This window comes from Gastrolobium bilobum, unplaced genomic scaffold, assembly GCF_033153095.1.
Source record: "Gastrolobium bilobum isolate Gb01-03AN ecotype WA unplaced genomic scaffold, APGP_CSIRO_Gbil_v1 utg15927, whole genome shotgun sequence".
NCBI lineage: Eukaryota > Viridiplantae > Streptophyta > Magnoliopsida > Fabales > Fabaceae > Gastrolobium > Gastrolobium bilobum.
Window position 1 is genome coordinate 325,931 of NW_026898198.1, and position 20,169 is coordinate 346,099.

General features: G+C 36.2%; 1 protein-coding gene across 1 annotated transcript; it reads right to left on the reverse strand.

The window, feature by feature from the left end:
• Positions 1-1,118: 1,118 nt before the first annotated feature.
• LOC133313752 (probable protein phosphatase 2C 6) lies at positions 1,119-17,684 on the reverse strand. The gene is made up of 4 exons (XM_061515161.1): positions 16,995-17,684; positions 5,408-5,695; positions 4,875-4,980; positions 1,119-1,816 (listed from the first exon to the last, which is right to left on the reverse strand). The coding sequence occupies exons 1-4, from the start codon at positions 17,451-17,453 to the stop codon at positions 1,494-1,496; spliced, it is 1,176 nt and encodes a 391-aa protein (XP_061371145.1). The 5' UTR covers positions 17,454-17,684; the 3' UTR covers positions 1,119-1,493.
• Between the last annotated feature and the right edge of the window lie 2,485 nt (positions 17,685-20,169).

A 20,169-nucleotide genomic window follows, 5' to 3' on the forward strand; every position in this document is an offset into this window, starting at 1 on the left:
GCTGACGAGGGCGGGGAGTGATCGTTGGTGCAAAGAGGCACGGACAAGGAGCGGCTCCTGACAAGCTTTCAGCGGGGGGTTACATGCATGAATGAATCGAATCGACACCCGAAAGAGAGGGATTCCAAAGGCTGTGCAGGTATAAGACTGCACAGTTTGAAATAGCTTATAAGAATTAATTGGACTACCTATGCTAACAAGATGCATCTGTTTTTCGGTAGCCCGGATCGGAAGAACTTCACAGTTAAGCGTGCTAGACTTGGAGCAATTCTGGGATGGGTGACCTCCTGGGAAGTTTTTTCGGAAAGTGTGCGAGTGAGGAAAAAACACACTGAAAAGTCTCATGTTAGTATGTGGGGATAGTCATTGATTCTTGAAGCGGTCGGGCGTTACAAGTGGTATCAGAGCAGGGCCTCTCATCCAGTACGGTGTGGTTCGAGGACGAACCAGGCGGAAGCTGGTGGGCATGTAACATCCCGAGCGCTGACGAGGGCGGGGAGTGATCGCCGGTGCAAAGAGGCACAGACAAGGAGCGGCTCCTGACAGGCTTCCAGCGGGGGGTTACATGCATGAATGAATCGAATCGACACCCGAAAGAGAGAGATTCCAAAGGTTGTGCAGTTATAAGACTGCACAGTTTGTGATAGCTTATAAGAATTAATTGGTACTACCTATGCTAACAAGATGCATCTGTTTTTCGGTAGCCCGGATCAGAAGAACTCCACAGTTAAGCGTACTTGACTTGGAGCAATTATGGGATTGGTGACCTCCTAAGAAGTTTTTTCGGAAAGTGTGTGAATGAGGAAAAAGCACACTGAAAAATTTCGTGTTAGTATGTGGGGATAGTTATTGATTCTTGAAACGGTCGGACGTTACATTTGCTATATTTGATTATCTAATAATAAGTAGAATATAATAAAAATGAAATAAAATTGCCATATTATTATTTAAATATTTTATGATGAGACAAAGTGAAATTTTCTGTTTCATTATTTGAGAAATGATGAAATAATAAGAATGATAACTTTATTGAAGTAGTTTCATCCTATATCCCAAAATTTTGAAAAAGAAATATTAAATAAAATAAAATAGAATAGAATTTTTTATCATGTTCCGTTACATTTCTTCTAATTTTAAGAAATTCAAGCAATGGTAACCTTTGATATTCCGTTCCATTTCTCTCCATTCTATTTCTTTTTTATCAATCCAAACATAACAGTTAGGAACCAAACCCAGAAAAATTGAGTATTGATCTATACTTCATCATAACTAGCGAGCTCAAGCTAGTTGTCACTTGTCATGAAGCAGATTCTTTCTGACAGTCAACTCTGTACAGCAGGTTAGGAGAAACACAAAGTTGAAGTGATAACTGATAACAAGTACCAATGGGGTCATCAGACAAAATAGTCTATTTGTTTATAGATCAACTCTAGAACTTCATTACCATCCTTTTGCCCTTCTCAAGGTTCAAAAGATGAAAGAGAATTGGATTCTTAGGAAATTAAAGGAGACCTTTGCTGACGTTTTCTCTTTGATCTCAGATCAACAACTATGATCGAAATGTTATCTTTACTGTTTCTACCATACGCAATTTCAGTCAGGCTATCCGCAACAACTTGTGCAGGAGATATTTCCTCCATTGACAAGGATCTGCGGCGCCTTCTAAGCATATGGCGCGCTACTTCTCCAACCTCTTCATTGGTCATTACATCCCAAAGTCCATCACTTGCCAAAATTAAGCATTCATCCTCGTCGGTTCTTGCTGTAAAAGTTATCTCCGGCACAGGAATAATCCAAGGCCTCAAGTACCGATCACCTGAAATATCACCATTAAGCAGGTAAATTCAAGACTGGTCAGTTTGACGTTTCGTTCCAAGATGTCCAAATCCTAATTTAACTTGGAAAAATTTCTTCTTAGTATCTGGAAGCTAATAGCGCAAAAGAAAGGAAATATAAAAAGGCAAAGTTTGCACCAGATGCTACACCAGTAACCTAGAATATCCATCCACATAGTGGTATGCATACCAAAATACCTTAGTATATAATCAAACAATTTCCAAATTAAATGTAAATGTGATCGCTGCAGTATTTATATTTAAGATAATATGAAATACAAGGGATATAGAATAGTCAGGCATGAAGACAATATTTAGAAGTACTCTTATACTGGTGCCAAACTTAAAAGATAAATATGTGAGCTAGAAATGCTGCATAACCGTAAGATGTTTGCCAGACTTACTATTAAGTACTCTTATACTGGTACCAAAACTCAAGGAGGATTGTTAGATGACTCAAAGCAAAGGGAACTTTATTACAAACCCACAAGCAAAAGAATTAAGAAATATGTAGAAAAGAGAGAAAGAGGGGTGGGAGGTGAAATCTACAAAAGTTTATTAAATCTCTACAGAAAAGGAGAGAACTCTCCTCCCAAGTGTTTCCCCTTCAACAAAGTTAATGCTTAGTTTTCCAATGCTAATCATTCAGAATCATCTCTCTTCTATTCCCTCCTACCATTTAAGCTAAGCCAATGCTCTTACAAGTCTTAACCACCTAACTAATTCTATAGCTACTTTGTAACTGTAACTAATTCTATAATTACTTTGTCCTGGTCCTATCAATGTCACCTTTTGAAATTCCACTTTGTCCTCGAAGTGAAAGTTGGTTGGGTTGCTGGAATCTAGAGCTCTGTGTTGGCCGCACTAATTGGGGGAAATGTTGAGCTTTGCTAAACATGTACAAAATCTAGCTGAATCTTAGTGGCTGAGATTGTGTTTGTAGTTTTTCTTTTTCTTTTCCTGTTGTTTCCAAAACAAATAGAAAACATTGTGTATGAAAAAAAATGAGAAAAAAAAAGTGAAGGAAGAAGAAAGAGCAAAACACAACAAAACAATAAACAAAACAAACACAAAAGGACTGACAGCTGCAAGCTGTGAAGTGGGAGCAGAGACCGAACTTTGATGTGTGAGTAGAGACCAAAGGAAGAACAGAGACTTGCGAGCAGGGGGTCAGTGACTGGTAAATGTAGGTGTCGGCCAGAAGCAAACGCCGGCAAGCAATGGGTTACTGAGTCAGACGACAGAATTCGAAACAGCAGTAACTATTTTTGGGTAAATGATTGAGGAAGAAGGGTTTAAAATCCTATAATGTTTCTGAAGCAAAAACGCACAAGAAATCACGAGACTATAAAAAAAATTTGGTTTGTACTCCTTGTTAGCCATGGGGAAAGCAACGACAGCCTTTTTCTGCTATAACGATAGCGATTTTGGACACAAGGCGAACGAGTACCTGTAACGGTCACCTGCCTTAAAGCCGACATCGAAGGCAATTGATGATTCTGGCTCAAAAGACAACTGAGCAAGATGCAGCCTAATGAGATGATTGGAATGATAGATGACCGAAAAAGAAGAGACTTAATGAATGATCATGAGAGAAAATTTTCAAGCAAACAATTTTACAAAGCAGGAATAGAAAGTTCCCTAATTTCCTAGCAAACAATTTGAAAGCTTCAAGCAGCTTAAAATAAAATAAAACCTTAGAAACCCAAAAGGTTAGGAATAAAATCTGGGGCAAAGACTGCATATGGGATCAATACATCTGCCATATATAGGGCCAAATCGCATCTGGGGGACGAACCAACAAAGATGGACCAGGGAAAAGACAGGGCTAGTCTGTCTGTATCTGAGACTTAAGATGGGGCCAGAACATGGAGATAGGCTAGAGTATCTGGGACAAAGACCGGGGTGGGACAACGACCATTTGGACAATGCTTGGGTCTAAGACACCTTCAAATTTTCACTCCCTCAATGCTGCCGAAAAGACGACATGATAGAGGGACAAATTAATTTAAGGAATCATAGAGAAGATGGTGGCAGTGGCAGAGGCACCTTGGAAAGCCCTACTAACAGAAAATAAACCAGAGAAAGAAAAAGGGTGACCGAAATTCGTCACAGCTAACCAGAAAATGAAAACAGTCGCTGAAGATATGGTGAAACAAAATACTCCAATCCAAACCTTAAAATAATTGGCAATAGAAGCGTGATGGATAGATTACAAAGACAGTTATTGTGCTGCCATGGTTCAACTACATATGAAAGAAAAGAAATACTCAAAGTACTAAAACTATATTGATTTGTTTGAAGGATGTAATATGGTATTTAAAAAAAAAACAAATAAAAACAAAGTAGGAAGCACTATTTATATTAATAGAAATTTTTTAATATGATTAAATAAGGAAATAAATTATGAAATATAAAAAAATAAAAAATAAAAAATAAAAAATGTTTTTAAAGATCATATTAGTGCTTTAAACTATTTTAAGATATAGTGAAATACTATGTGATATCTTCTAAATATTCTCAAAAGTATCTGAACCACTTTGAGAATAGTCCTATAATTACTTTGAAGATTAAGCCGTGTGCATCCTTCGTTAGCTCATAGCAAAAAGATAATTTGCCATGAAATGTTGAAATAAACTTGATTTCCAAATGTCTGATTGAGAAGTCTTTTTTTTTTTTTTTAATTTTTCTTCTTCTTATAAGAAGAAGTTAAATCAAACAAATTTTTACAAAAGCTCTTATAATAAAAAAGTTTTTTTTAATGATGAAGAAAAAAGCCAAAAACTCTTGGGAGAAATTTTTTTATAGTTGTTCAGCTTTTTTTGAAATAAAAAGCTTTTAAATAAAATTGTTAAACTAAAATTTTTATATAATTATCAAACCGCTTTTAACTTTATTTTTAAAACTCTTTTTTTCTAACTTTAACTTAAAAATAAATTTTAGCTTAAAAAATAAATGCCAAACAGGCTTTTAATCAATAGTTCAAAAGAAAATATTTCGCATATTCTTAAGACTGGATATGAGGCTAAATTAAGGTACCTATAGCCCTGGACATGGCAAGAACACCAAACACCCTAGCTCCATTCCAGTTTATGACTCTTCCTCCTCCTCCTTCAATTCTCAAGAGTTCATCTTGTCTATCTGGCTGTACAAGCAAGGACAATGGTATCTTAATTTTGTTAATGAAATAAAAGATAACTGTATTGAAGGAAAAGAAAAAATGTTTGAATATATATGGCTGCATACTGGAAATGCGAGTTCTTTTCTTTCTTTCTTTTTTTTAGTCATCTCTTCTCTTGGGTTACAAGTATCTTAGAACTTCAAAAGCAGCATACGTTAAATGTTTTTTTATATTTTGATTTGCACAATTATTGACAATAGATTATAGACTTATCTTCTACACATATACATGCAAATTAAAGAATGCATGGAAAACAAAGAAGATAGCCAGCCTCAATTTGATAAAATGACACTGCATATAATTTTTCATTTTCAAAAAACCTAAAACAGAACACATAACCACATGTTTGTAGTTATATCAACGTAAGCAGATAAGTGGGTTCTCGCTAGACCTTCTGATCCACTGTCAAGGGGATTGTTTCAGTCCTTCGGCAAAGAACTACCCTCGAGTCGCCGCAGTTGGATGTAATAATTTGGCAACCAGATAGAACCACCAGAGAGGCAGTAGATCCTACCATTTCTGGTGCAACTGCGTCTGATAGGATTTCATTGTCAGTCCTCTCAAAGCCATTAGCAAGCACAGCTTCCCACCTTCTCCGCCATTCAGCGCCACCTGCGATTTCTCGGTCCCACTCCTCTGCTATAACATCGTGCATCCTCTTGGCACAAAATTTAGCCACCTAGGATTAAATTACCACAAAAGTTAGGAGAATGGTACTACTCATGATATATTAACTTCTTCTAGACGGCCATATATTTTCTGACTCAAAGGTGGACAAATGCATTCCAATAGAATCAAAGCATATAATGTAATTAAGAGGGGGGTAAAAAAAATTAGCCATGATGGGAAAATTTTGGACACAATTCAACACCAAAATGTTATCCTCTATAATGACCTCCACCGCCTCGCATTTTGGACAGGTATTACTCACGTTCATAATTCAGTTGCCCGATCTTAATCCATCTTTGATATCATAATTCTGAAATAGATAGTTGTAATATCAGTTACATCTACCATAAATTTAATACAATGCTAAAGAATCATTCAATCTAAAGAGGTATGCTATTTATTTAATGAGAAAATTCAATTAACCTCATATTTAGCATCACACCCACAGAGACCTTAATCTATAGAGGAGCACTTTTTTGGTGCAGCGGTGCACCGTAAAAGGAGTAAAAAAAAAGATTTAAATGGTAATAACTTAAAAAGATGAAATAAGTTATTTTAGCTATCTTTTTTTTCCTGCCTACTTTGTATATCACTCTCCAACACAATCTCAACAGAAGAAAGAAATGATAAATATAATTGAGATTCTGATCTAATGGTATTGGAGAATATTAAGCCAAGGTAAGTAAAAAAATAAAAAATAAATAGAATAACCTATCTCTAAAAAAATACCAAACAAAGTGAATTTTTTTTCTTATTTTGAAAAAAACATCAACTGCACAATAGACATGCTCATTCTTGCTTAAAAATGTACAAGAATGACGAGACTTACCACTTACAAAGTTTATCTTGTGAACTAACCTCCAACCCCAACGTTATATTATAGGCTCCTATTATTGAAGAAAAGATCAAAGAGAAATTCGTTGCATGATAGAGAGAAAGGTGCGCCTATAGGTACCTTGACGGCTTTTCTCTCTATTCGAACTTGTTCCTCAATTATTTAGGTAGCTACACATTCCAATGTAAAGAAGTGCAAGCCTCCATGCTTAGAAAATAACCCTTAATAATTGTAGAAAATCTAGAGCATGGAAGAACAGTCCATTGACCACCTATAAATGGGGGTAGAAATAAGAATTCTTATGTAGAACACTAGTATGTAAGTGTATTAGAAATTTTCTTCCAAAGAAGAGAGAGCATTCCTCCTTGTGAGAGATAAAACTTTGTATTCCATCCATCTTAGTGGGTGAGAAATTGAGAGTAATCCTCGATGTTGTGCTGGGGAAGATCATCATCCTATAATCCTACTTTAAAGAGTGGACATTTTCTAAACCAAGTCTTGTGATTTTTACTCCTCACATTGAGGGAGTTTTCCAAGTTAAGAACCTTACTATACCTTTCTCTTTTACACCGCTAACTTGCTAGATCCGATTTCCAAGTTTCGGGTTCATCGCTCGTACTGACGAATTTCGCGCTCACTAAACGTTCTTTAACCTAAGAATAATATCAGAGCTCGTAGATCAAGGGCTCTATGGAGATAGAGATGGAGGGCATTGAATGTTCAAACTCATCAAAGAAAATTACTCATATTGGAAGCCCATGATGGAGGACCACCTCTACTTCAAGAACCTAAATGAACCCATCCTGAGCACTGAGAAGACAGAAGATAAAGTGAAAAGAAATGGAAACACCTAAACCGAAAGATGATAGCCATGATCCAGAAATACATAGATTTTTTTTTTTCAAATATGTGTCGACCTACACTAATAAACTATGGACAAAGCTTGAATCTATGATTCAAAAGAAGACATCACGTAATAAAGCACACTAGGTGCATGAACTTGTTAAGCTAGAATACATGGACGAACAAAGTAGGATAGAGCACCTAAACACTTAAAAAAAATATAATAAATTCATTGACAAAAATTGATACGAAGATTAATGACGAGCTACAAGCTCTTCTACTCAGTACATTGTCGGAGAGTAGGGATACTCTAGTCGTAACACTTATAGAAACTTGGCTCCTGAGAGGGGGGGACTAACATTGGACTTGGTTGCAGATTCCTCCTAAATGAAGAATCCAAGAGGAGGGACCAGCCAATATGAGGCCAATGTTGTAGGAAATCGTGGAAGATCTAGGCACTGAGGATAGAGCAAAAGTCGAGGATGAGCAAATCTCAAGGTTGGTCAAGGTCAAAATCTAAGTTTGTTTGCTACTATTGTGTAAAGTTAGGTCATAGAAAGTTGGACTGCCAAGCTTTTAAAAAAGATTAGAAGAACGATAATGCCGAGGTCGATGTCTTTCTGGTGGTGAAGACAATTACCTTAACGTTGTGTATGTTGATTGTAGATTCATGAGCATCGCTCCATGTTATCTAACATGAAAGCTACTTCTCATCTTATAAAAGCGGGGACTTTGGAGTTGTCAAAATGGGAAACTGAGTCACAAACAAAATAGTTGGAATGAGCGAGGTCACCTTGATGACGGATGTAGGGTGAGGTTGTCAGGCGTGTGCCCGACATACCCCTCAACCTTATCTCAGCTAGAAAACTTGATGATATCGGGCTAGTAAGCTACTTCGCCTCATGCAAATGGAAACTCGTCATGGGCAATATGGTGATAGCCTGAGACAAGAAAGAATGATCCTTGTTTGTCACGTAAGGTAAAATCTATGGTGAAGTTAATGTTGTCCGAGAAGGATCCAACACGGAACTATGGCATACAAGACTTGACCATATGAGTGAGAAACAACTTTAAGTACTCACCAAGAATGGACTACTTCAAGGCTTGAAAGGGCAGCTTCAAGAGAAACACATACATTGTCTAGTCAGCAAGCAACATCGGGTATCAATCCTGAGGCTAGGGAGAAATTGAAGGCCTTCCGGGAAGACTTCTCTTGAAAGGCCAATGATTAGATTCTTCAAGCATCCAAAGGTTCTTTAAGCTTCCAAAGAGTTTCTTGCCCTTGTAGAATAAGAGACTGGGGAGAAATTGAAGTCCTTCCAGGAAGACAATAGAGGCAAGTACCAAGGTCAATTTGAGTTAAATTACAGGTCAACACAAATCAAAGAAGAGAAGACTCCTCTCAAGATGCCTTAGTTAAGCATAGTTGCAAAAAGAATGAACTGTACTATTGAGGAGCGGGTTCAAAGTATGTTGTCATATGTTAAACTTCCTAAGTCATTTTGGGGTGAAGCTGTAAAGACTATTATGGTGGACTTAGCAAATTTATCAACCTCTAGGACTCTAGAAGGAGAGATCCTAGAAGGAGTTTGGACAGGGAAACTAGCCTATTATGAACAACTGAAATTATTTAGATGTTGTGCATTTGTTCACATTCCAAAATATGAAAGAGCTAAACTGGATGCAAAACCCAAGGAATATACATACATTGGATCTTCGAGAAGTGAGTTTGGCTTCTAACTTTTAAACCCTGTTAATAGAAGAATTGTAAGAAGCTGAGATGTAGTCTTTTTTGAATATCAAATAATCGAAGACATTAAAAAGCCTTAGGTCCAGGTTACTTCTCACGATGATTTTGTACCTACTGCCCGAGTTGACATTAGGGGAGAACTAACATAAACAATAAATGAAGAAGTTGAAGAAAAAATGTTGAACCACTAGCAGAAGATGAGAAAGCTAAGACCGAACAAGTCCAACCTAAGAGCAATGAAGTCTAAGTTGATGAGTTGAACTCTCAACCTCAACCACAAAATTCGTTAATCCACCCGAAAAAGGCATCATTCCACTAGATGTCTTGTTGATGAATACATGGTAATTGCAGAAGGTGGGTAGCCCTAGAGTTATGAAGAAGAAAAGACGAATGTCAAGAACAAGGAATGAGAAAAGGCCATATAATAAGAAAAATGGAATACTTGTATGAGAATCACCCCTACAACTTGGTTGAGTTTCCCAAAGGAAGATGTGCTTTGAAAAATAAATGGATTTACAAAGTTAAAATTCATGAAAATCACCCAAGGCTGAGATACAAGGCCCGGATTGTAGTTAAAGGGTGAAATTAGAAGAAAAGGTTTTATTTTGAAGAAACATTCTCACTAATGTTGAAGATTACCTCTATTCAAGCTGTAGTCGGCATGGCGGCCTCAATTGATTTGTAGATTAAGCAATTAGATGTGAAAATGGCTTTTTTCATTAAGACTTGGAAGAAAAAATATACATGAACAACTTAATGGTTTTCAGGTGTCGGGTAAGGAACATGTAGTATATCGGCTCAAGAAAAGTCTCTACGGCAACAAGAACCAACATAGTGATACAAGAAATTTGACGTCTTCATGTCGGACAACAACTTCAAGAAGATTGAAGCTGACCACTATGTATTTGAAATGATGTTTGACAGTGAAGACTTCATAATTCTTTTGCTTTATGTTAACAACATGTTAATAGTTAGTCAGGATATGAAGAAGATTTGCGCTCTCAAGAAAACCTTGAGCATGTTCTTTGCCATGAAAGATCTCTGACGAGCAAAACAAATCCTTGGAATAAAAATCATCTGAGATTGTCCAAAGAAGCTATTGTGGCTATCTTAGGAGAAATACATTGAGAAGGTTTAACATGCACAAAGCCAAGTTGATAAGCACTCCTCTGATCGAACATATCAAGATAATTCAAAAGCAAAGTTCGACCAGTAGACAAAGAAAAAATGTTGAAGGTCCTATACTAGTCAATTATTGGCAGCCTTATATACACGATGGTATGCTCAACACTTGACCTTTCTCATGTTGTCGATCTTGTAAGTCAGATCCTTTCGAATTCAGGTAAGGGGCATTGGGTTGTTGTCAAGTGGGTATTCAAACATCTTATGAGTGTTGACAAGGCAACAAGAATCCTTGGCTTGGATGAAGTTTGAGATAACGCAAAACTCGGATAGCAGCATTATAGTGTTGTTGCTGAGGAGCTTGCATAAACTAGAATAGTGTGTGAATTACATAACATAGCTCAAGCCAAGTGATGGTCAAGTAGACAAGTCTCCCTACTAGACGACGATAGGCAGCAGCATTAGAAAATTCATAACCCAAAGCAAGTGCCAACTTGTGGTGCTGTTCAATAGGAAATTCGACGGGTTTACAACCTACCATACTAGCTTCCTAAGGGATATCGAGAGTGTATTTACGTTGACCATTTCGGTTACGGGCAATTTCGATGCCTAAGAAATACTTTGACGATCTAAGATCTTTAGTTTTTAAACAAGATTGCAAATAGGATCGAATAGTAGAACAAGCGGCACCACCATTACCAGCAAGAATAATATACATATATCAATTGCACACTGAAAGTTGTCCCACGTTGTAGGATGAACAAGTGTAGTCTGCTTTGGACTGAAGAAACCCATATGCGAGCAAGGAGTGCCTTAGTCTATGGAACCAATTGCGCGGGGACTGTCGTAGTACATAGAGGGACTTTTTCAAGCGACAAACAAAGTGATGTTGGCTAGGAGAGTAACCGAGTGGAGGCTTCATGTACACCTCGTCATGGAGGTCACCATGGAGAAATGCTTTTGTGACATCCAATTGAAGTAATTCCCACTATCTAGTAGATGCTACAACCAATAATGTCCGTACACTAGTTATTTTGGCGACTGGCGCAAATTTTGAGTGAAGTCCTCCCCTTCTATTTGCTTGTTGCCAGTGACAACGAGCCTTGCTTTAAAACTTTCAATAGTACCATTGGATTTATGTTTAATGCGAAAGACTTACTTGCTAGGTATGGCTTTCTTCCCAGCAGGTAAAGGAGCCAACTCCCAAGTCTAATTAAGTTCCAGTGTATCAATCTCTTCTTGCATTGCCTTACGCCAAGCAGGATCTGTCATAGCCTCTTTGAAGTTGTTAGGTTCTTTGCTTGCATGGATAGCTACCAAAAAAGCTCTATATTTGGGGTGAGAAATTAGAATAGCTAACATAATTTATAAGAGGATGTAAAATACCTGAGGTTGACGTGGACAGGGGAGCCACAAGAAAGGTGCATGCAACAGAGTAGTTACATGATTAATCTTTGATAATGAGGTATTTAATAACAACATGGATTGTTTCATTTGTCCAGCATGCGAATATTCATCTGTCTGGAATAGGTAGCTTCACACCTCTTTATGTCACTAGTTAGTGAGTTTCTTGTTGTCATAGAGGCTGTCATAGTTGTTAATGTAGCCATAGCATTTGACATATAGTATTCTTATCCTTGATGTAACTCTCATCTATTTAAAGACGTCTTCAGTAAATACAAATCACACATCAAGATTGTCATAAATCTTTTATGGTATCAAAGCGGAGATCCTTACCTTGTATAGTTTAACAGTGCAGTCTTGGATCGCTTTCTATTTCACGCGAACCTTTGACCCTACCAAATAGCTTATGAAGCTAACACTAGCAAGCAGCTAAAATCACATGACCCACTTTCTCCATTTTATACCCATCCTTCAGATAACCCAGGTGTCCACATTATAAGCATACTGCTAAAAGGAGAAACTAATTACGAAATTTGGGCGAAGGCTATGAAAAATGCGTTAGATGCAAAGAATAAGTTGGGGTTCATAGATGAAGAAGTGACAAAGCCTGATGACCTGACATCTCAGGAAGGACACTCATGGAGGATATGTAACTCTATAGTAAGTGGACGGATTCATAATGCTATTGATCCTCAGCTTCAACCATACATTCCTTATTCAGTGGAGAACTCACCCTGAACTTATCAACTCAAATGCAGTCTAGCCACTTTCAAACAAGAAGGCTCAACAGTGGGAACTTACTACACCAAACTAAGAGCTGTTTAGGATGAATTAGATGTTGTTGCCTCAAAAGTGATGTGCTCCAACGGATAAAATGTCAGGTGTTGAAACGTGTTGTAAACGAAATGGCTAAAGACCGTGTGTACCAGTTTCTTATGGGGTTGGACAACGATATTTTTAGCAATTTGCGCACTCAAATTCTAAATCAATCACCTCTCCCATCCCTCAACAAAGTGTATGGCATGGTCGTTCAGGAAGAAACTGACAAACCCATAGCTCGTTGCCATTCAGATTGGGTTGATGTCGTGTGCTATGCAGTGCAGTCAACCAACCGTAAGCCTATGAGATCTTCCCGCGCTTTTCGTGACTATTTTGACAAAGGACGCAAACGGGCACCGTGAAAACATTGCGGACGTACAAACCACGATGTATCAAAGTATTATGTCCTACATGGCTACCCAAATAAAGATGTTAGAGGACGAAGCTATTCCAAGCCAGACATATGACGTGGATCACAAGCAAATGTTGCTGCCATGGATCAAAATAGACATAAGGATGTTGGAAGCAAATATCCAGAACTTACACCAAAGTTCTTTCAACAGTTGATTACTCTAGTAGAAAACTATAAATCTAGTACTGAAAAGATGACTGGTAAGACCAATACTTCTTCTAAATGGCTTGTGGATAGTGGGGAGTCCCATCACATGACAGGGAGGCTAGAATTTTTATTTGATGTTAAACCAATTTCTCCTTCTCCGATAACTTTGCCTGATGGATAACAAACATGTGTTGTTGAATGTGGAAGAGTGAAACTTGGGGCTCAATTTGTTCTTGAAAATGTGTTATTTGTGCCCAAACTTACCTGTAACTTAATTTCAGTATCTCAGCTACTTCGTTACAAAAACTGGTGAATGTTCTTTACTGATAAAAGTTGCATTATGCAGGACCTAAGCTTGAGGAAGACGACTAGACTAGGTAAAGAACAACGAGGGTGTATATTCATGAAGCCCATGCCCCACGAATATTTGATGTTTGAAGTTCATCATCCTCAGAATTATGGCATAAGAGATTGAGGCATCCTTCTTTTCAATGTATTTTGTTTTTATCATTTGTATTCAAACCTACTACTGATCAGTTTACTAAAGTTTGTGAAGCTACCCATGTTGGACAGATGAAGCAATTCATGTTGTTATTAAATGCCTCCTTATAATTAGAGCTATTAAAATTATAATGATTTTCCAGGTACCCTCGAAGGTTTGGTACCCATACATTTTTTACCTCTAAATTATATATACAAAATTCGTACAATAGTTACCCAATAGATAATATGTGAAACAAAACTTCTGAGTGTTATCAAGGGAAATGATTATGTAAAGAACCAATTCAACCCAAAAGCTTAAGGCTACATTAATGATTTTATACTTCTCTAACACGCCCCCTCATATGAGAGCCCACTGAGCTAGAATGGTGGATAACGCACTTACCACCCACCTGTAGAAAGAAATTCCACAAGAGAAAGTAGGGGGACGGTGAGGATCGAACTCGTGACATCGAAACTCTGATACTAGGAAAACATTTCCAAAATGAAGCAGACCAGCCACGAACACCATCAGTCAGTCCTATGTAATATACCAAAAGTGGAGCATACACACGTGATGCAGCGTAGGTCCCACTTACTCACACATGAATAATACACCTTTTCTTTCGACTAAAAGCTCATCCTTCTATCCGCGTGGCTCAGCCTTTTCCTACGATCCGCACTCTTTCCCCCCCTCCCCATCGCAATCCAAACATAGTAACCACAACAATTATTAAATATGATATTTTTTTTACACCACAAAAAAATAAAATAAAGAGTGTGCATGGCAGCCTTTCCGAAATTATTTTTTTTAATTTTTATTTTCGGGAAGAGAAATGAATAGAAAACTCGTTTGATTAAATCGGTTTATTTTATTTTTCTGGATGAGCCGATTTAATTTTTGTATTGAGAAACAAAAAAAAAAGAATAAAAGAATTTTTGCCTTTTTATTCTCAAGCATAAAATAAGAAATGCTTGTCTTTCTCAATCACTCTTCATCACTACCCTCACCGACACCATCATCATCGTAATCACTACCCTCACTATCACCATGTCATCGCCACCACCACCACAATTATATTATTTGTTTATTATTAAACGCAATTCTCAAAATAAAAATAGAACATATTATCAAACACATTTTTTTTTCTCAAAAACTATTTCAAGGCATAAAACTAGAAAAGAATTATTTTTTTTCAAAAAAAATGCTATGAAATAAAATGGTTGTCATGCACAGTGGTGGACCCAGAAAAAAAAATTAATGTCCGCACATTTAGTGGTGGGGGTTCGGCCCCCGAATTTTTTTTTGTAAAGAAAGTTTAAATCAACGCTTGAACCCGCTCATAATCTAGTTGCTTCTATAGCAAGCTGCAGACAGTAGTTTGACCAATTATTTCCCCCCCTAAATCTTACCAATCCTTCAAAACAAATATGAGAATATATTCCATTACATCCATACATCATCATTCTATTTTATAGTGGTGAATAAAAAAGTCAACACTACTCATACAGAAGGCAAGCAAAATCACAGTGAAGGTCTCGTCTCTAGATATTAACTTATTTGAGAATGTCAAACCTGAAATCAATTCTCTCTTTTTATAAAAATGAAAAAGGGAACAAATGATGAAGAGAGCATGGGAATGGGTACGTGACAGGGGAGGAAGAATAAGTTTTCTCTCTAATCAATTTGCATTGCTACGTTGTTTTAATCATCTCCGTACGTTGCTACGTTGCTAACTAATATAAGAATAAATATATTTTTTGGTCCCTAACAAAAAATTTGGTCCCCACTTTAGTCCATTATAAAAAAAAAATTAGTCATCTAATCCTATGAAATTCAAAGTGGATCCATTTTGATCTTTTTGAGGGACTAATGTAAGTCTTTTTTGAATTTGTGAGGGATCACAATTTTAACTAAATTGAGCCACTTTAAATTTTTTATGGACCTCGAGACTAATTTTTTTTTGTAAGGTACTAAAATGGGAAACATATTTTTTGTTAGGGACTTAAAAAAATATTTACTCCTAATATATATATTGAACCAAGAGACAAATAAAAAATCTGCCACCAAGAAAAAAAAATTGAAATAAAAATTTTTATGTCCACACTTGCGGGCATTTGTCCGCCAATGGTCATGCACATATAAATGAATATATTTTAAATTAATTATTTTTCACAAAAAGGAATGTTTATTTTCCTAGCTCATCTCCTCTCCTTTTTCTCTAACTTACTTATGCTCCCTAGAAACAAGAAAATAACAAATTGTCCTTTTTGCCATGCCACGGAATGATTAGGAACAGTGATCATTTTGTCACTGTTGATAAAAAAAATTAGCAGACTGCCACGCTAACAATAAATTTTATCAAAATACCACGTGTCATAATTCGCTACACTGTGTAGCAAAATATGTTTGCAAATAATGGGCTACACAGTGTAGCAAAATATGCCACGTCAGAACCAAAAATGTCACGTGTCGAACAGGGAGAATTTTGCTACACAATGTAGCAAAATTCTCCCTGTTTGACACGTGACTTTTTTGGTTCTGTGCATTCTGACGGGGCATATTTCGCTACACTGTGTAGCGAATTATTTGCACACATATGTGTAACGAAATATGCCACGTGATATTTTGATAAAATTTACTGTTAGCATGACAGTCTGATAATTTTTTTTTTTGCCAGAGTGACAATTTGATAACTGTTTCGAATGATTATACGTCTGTGACGAAAGCCACTTCAGAACTCAGTCACGCTAACCAATCCCTGTTCCCTACTACTAGTATATCTGTGCTAAACGAGAAAAGGCCCACGCCCGTATTATGCACGGTCATACTTATACGTGTCACAGCAACACGAAACGCACCACGAATTTATCTCTCTCTTTATGGACCACTATGCCTATAACACGTGGCCTTTCTATAGAACCCACCCACCAACCTCATTCCCAGTTTAAGTTTAACGACCATAATAATTCCACTTATCAGCTTTTTTTTATTTACAGAGAAATTGTAATAAATATTAAGATTATTTGAGCATGAATTAATTTCCGTGAGAAAAAAATTTTATGCTACATACACAATATGAGTGAGGTCCAAAAAAAATCAAAATAAAATTTATGTATTGTGAATGTAACATAAAAAATTATTTTCATAATATATAGGATTTATCATTTATTATTTAATATGACAATAAAAAATTTCTTACACACAACATTTTGTGGCACCCGCAACAACAACAACAAAAAAAACTTCGACACGCAAAACGAATCTCTATAACATAATAGAATCACTTTTTCTACAACATAACTCTTATAAAACTCATATATCACTTACATATCTTGTATTGTCCACTTATATTGATTATATATTTTTATATATGTATAAAAAATAAAATTATATTTTTCATTTGAAAGATTAATTTCTATATATATATATATAATAAAAACCGCATTTTAGCAGAAATTATAGAATGAAGAAAAAAAATTGGAAGGAGGTTTACCTGAGAGCCACCGTGGCCGTCGTAAACGCCGAAGTAATGAACGGGGGAGATCTCGACGGAAGATCTGGAGCCGGGAGCCGTACAACCGCCGACGTGATCGCATGTCTGTGACATGAATCCTGGAATAACGGCAACGGCGTCTTCGTTTTCTCTCCGCCTCCCAATCACCGAAGTGTGTCCCCAACTCACTCCCTTGTTATTCCTTCCGACGCACTTCTCTCTCACCGCCACTTCCGCAAACTCAGCCGGCAAAGAGCGGTAAAGCAACGGAGGAGAAAGAATCGCCTCGTTCACTGCGAGGGCCAGAATCTCGCCGGAGCCGCTGCTGATAGAGGAATTGTCGCCGGAGCTGTTGATGTTCCGGAAATCCTCAGTGCTGAATATTGAAGAAATGCCTGAACCAGAACTAATGGAAGCGAAGTCGGATTCGAGGACTTGCTCATCGTCCAAAGGTTCCATGACGCAGCAGTAGTTGAGAGAGAGAGAGAGTTGAGAGAAGGGAAGAGAAAGAAAGATAAAAAGGAGAAGAAAGGACAGGTAAGGAAATGACACGTGTTATAAGTTTTGTTGATGGCACACGCATCTGTTGTGAATTTGTGAGTTGAGTTGGGGAAAGCAAAGGAGACACGAGCTTTTTGTAGTCGCACTCACCTCCCTTATTCTGCGACTCCACCTGTCCCCTTTTTAATCTCCCTTCAACACGCTTCTCTTGCGGTTTCGCTCGGGACTCTTGGTTATTTATCACCGGCCCATTTTCATTCTCTACTTCACACAACCCTGCACTCGCTTCTAATATATTCCAATACCCAACAGTTTTCTAATCCTATGTTCTGTGATTGGACCGTCCTCAAAGTGCGACATTACATTAGTCCGTACTGAATAGTTGCCTCTCTCTGTGTGAGGAAGGTACGTAAGCAACGGTCCTCTGTCTTTTATTACAAAAAAGGCCAGGTGGCATGTCTATTGCTTCATGGGCCTACTCGTTTGGTAAAATTTGACGTGTGAATTAGACCAAGTTAATGACAAAAAAAAAAAAAAAAATTATTTTGCCAATTTTACAATTCAACAAAAATGTCTCAGTTTTTTATAAGTCAAGAAAAAAAAGTACGAGGGAAGATAATTTTGATGCGATTTGACAGCGACAAAGAACTGGTCATTCTTAGATACAACATACAGGTGTGCACTGTGATGAAATATAATCCATCGCGGTAAAGACTTTAACAGAAAACACAAACAATGAAACAACACGTCGAGAGTTCTTCCAGAAGGGAGAAAGATTAGACGGCCTAAAACTCTAAGTAGTTGATGAATTTTCTTGTTATTATGGAATGTCTATCACATTCATTATAGTTCCTAAAAAATAATTACAATAGCATACGGGGAGTAATACGTGTCACGTGTGGGCCCGCGTGTGAAGTGTTTTAAGGAGGAAAGTGTCGATTAACACGAGGGTGTATGTGTGTAGTGGATTTGTTTAATTATGGTTTTGAATTTGAAGGGTGTGGACATGTAAGTGGATGATTGATTGGTGCTTTCCACGGGTCTTGGGGTGTGAAATTAACCCCCCGCCCCCCGGAGACAAGGACCTCGAAGCCAGAGATTCCCTTCCCATCCTTCACTCCAATGACGGGTACGGTTATCATTCCCCTTTAGAAATAATTGCTGCTAATTCTAAATTTCTAATCGTGGGAGGACGCATAGATGTTGGATCTATGTGTTGGCAACTATTGGCATGCCTTTTCCATTGACAATTATGTTTCAATTTTACTTTAAATCACTTTTACACTAATTAATTCTCATTTATAACCAATATTTTCTACCAAATTGTCAACAGACGCCGCAGTAATTTATCTATAAGGCTCGATGTAATTATAAGAGAATTATGTTATTAGATAAAAGAATATTTCAATTTTAGAAAGAAAAAAAAAGTAATTCCTCCAATAACTTCTTAGTTATAACCAGTTGTAATAACATCATGTAGATTAGTGTTCTGATAAATAAATATTTTAAAAAATAAGATCAATTGGCCACTACTTATTTATTCACGTGATTTTATTCAAAAATTGTTTAAAAATTGTTTTTTAATTTTTATAATTTGGTGTCGGACTGTTTATTAAGATCAATGACACATATAAATTTAATATAAAATCAATTCAATCTAAAAACTTAAATTGTGAAGTGATCGACCTTCAATTTTTTATATTATATCTTTCTTTCTTTTTTGGTATAATATATTATATCTTTTTAATACATTTATGTTGTACAAATTTATTTATTTTTTAATCTTGCACAGATTAATTTTACTAGAAAATAGGAATGATAATGATCAAACTTGTAACCCAATGATCATAGAAACTTTAATTTCATGTAAATAATTGTTTCAACTCAAAAGCTTAAGTTAGTAAATGAAGACTTATCAATCATTTTATATTTATCGAATATTTAATAATATAATATTATTTATAATCAAAGGGAAAGATATACTTACCACCAAAAAAAGTTTATATCAATATGTAAAATTATAAAATATTCATGATTTTCTAAACTTGTAAATTACCTTTCAATTTCGTTTTTATAAAAAATGTAAAAGATTGTTGTCGATTGGAAACCAATTGAATTTTTTTTTACTCAATAACTAATTATATTTTTTTAGGGAGTTATTGTTTTGATGATTTCCTGATTTACATGATTTGCTCAATCGGTCCTTTTTGTTCTTTATATTAATCTCACATCTGCTGGCTTAAAAAAAGTTTTAGAAAATCAATGTAATTTGTTCAATGTGTTTTAACTCATTCTAGCTTGTAATTTACTCGTCATTATAAAGAAATCGATCTAGTTAATTATAATAGCGTATACTGTACAAAATGATGCCTATCTGTTTAATTTTAAAAAGTAAAGCGATTATATATATATATATATATATATATATATGGTAAATTTGGTGTATTTAATTAAACAATGACGTAAATTTTTTTGTTAAAAAGAAATTAATAACATTATTTTTTGACATCTGATTTTAAAGTGGTGTGAAACTAACTCTTAATGTAAAGAGCTCAATGTTAAGTTGTTGTACTTCAGCCAACAAATTCAAGGGCTAAATGTAAAATCAAGTGATTTTTTATTTTTATTTTATAAATTACATTATCTTTTACAAAAGACAATTCTGTTTGGGATG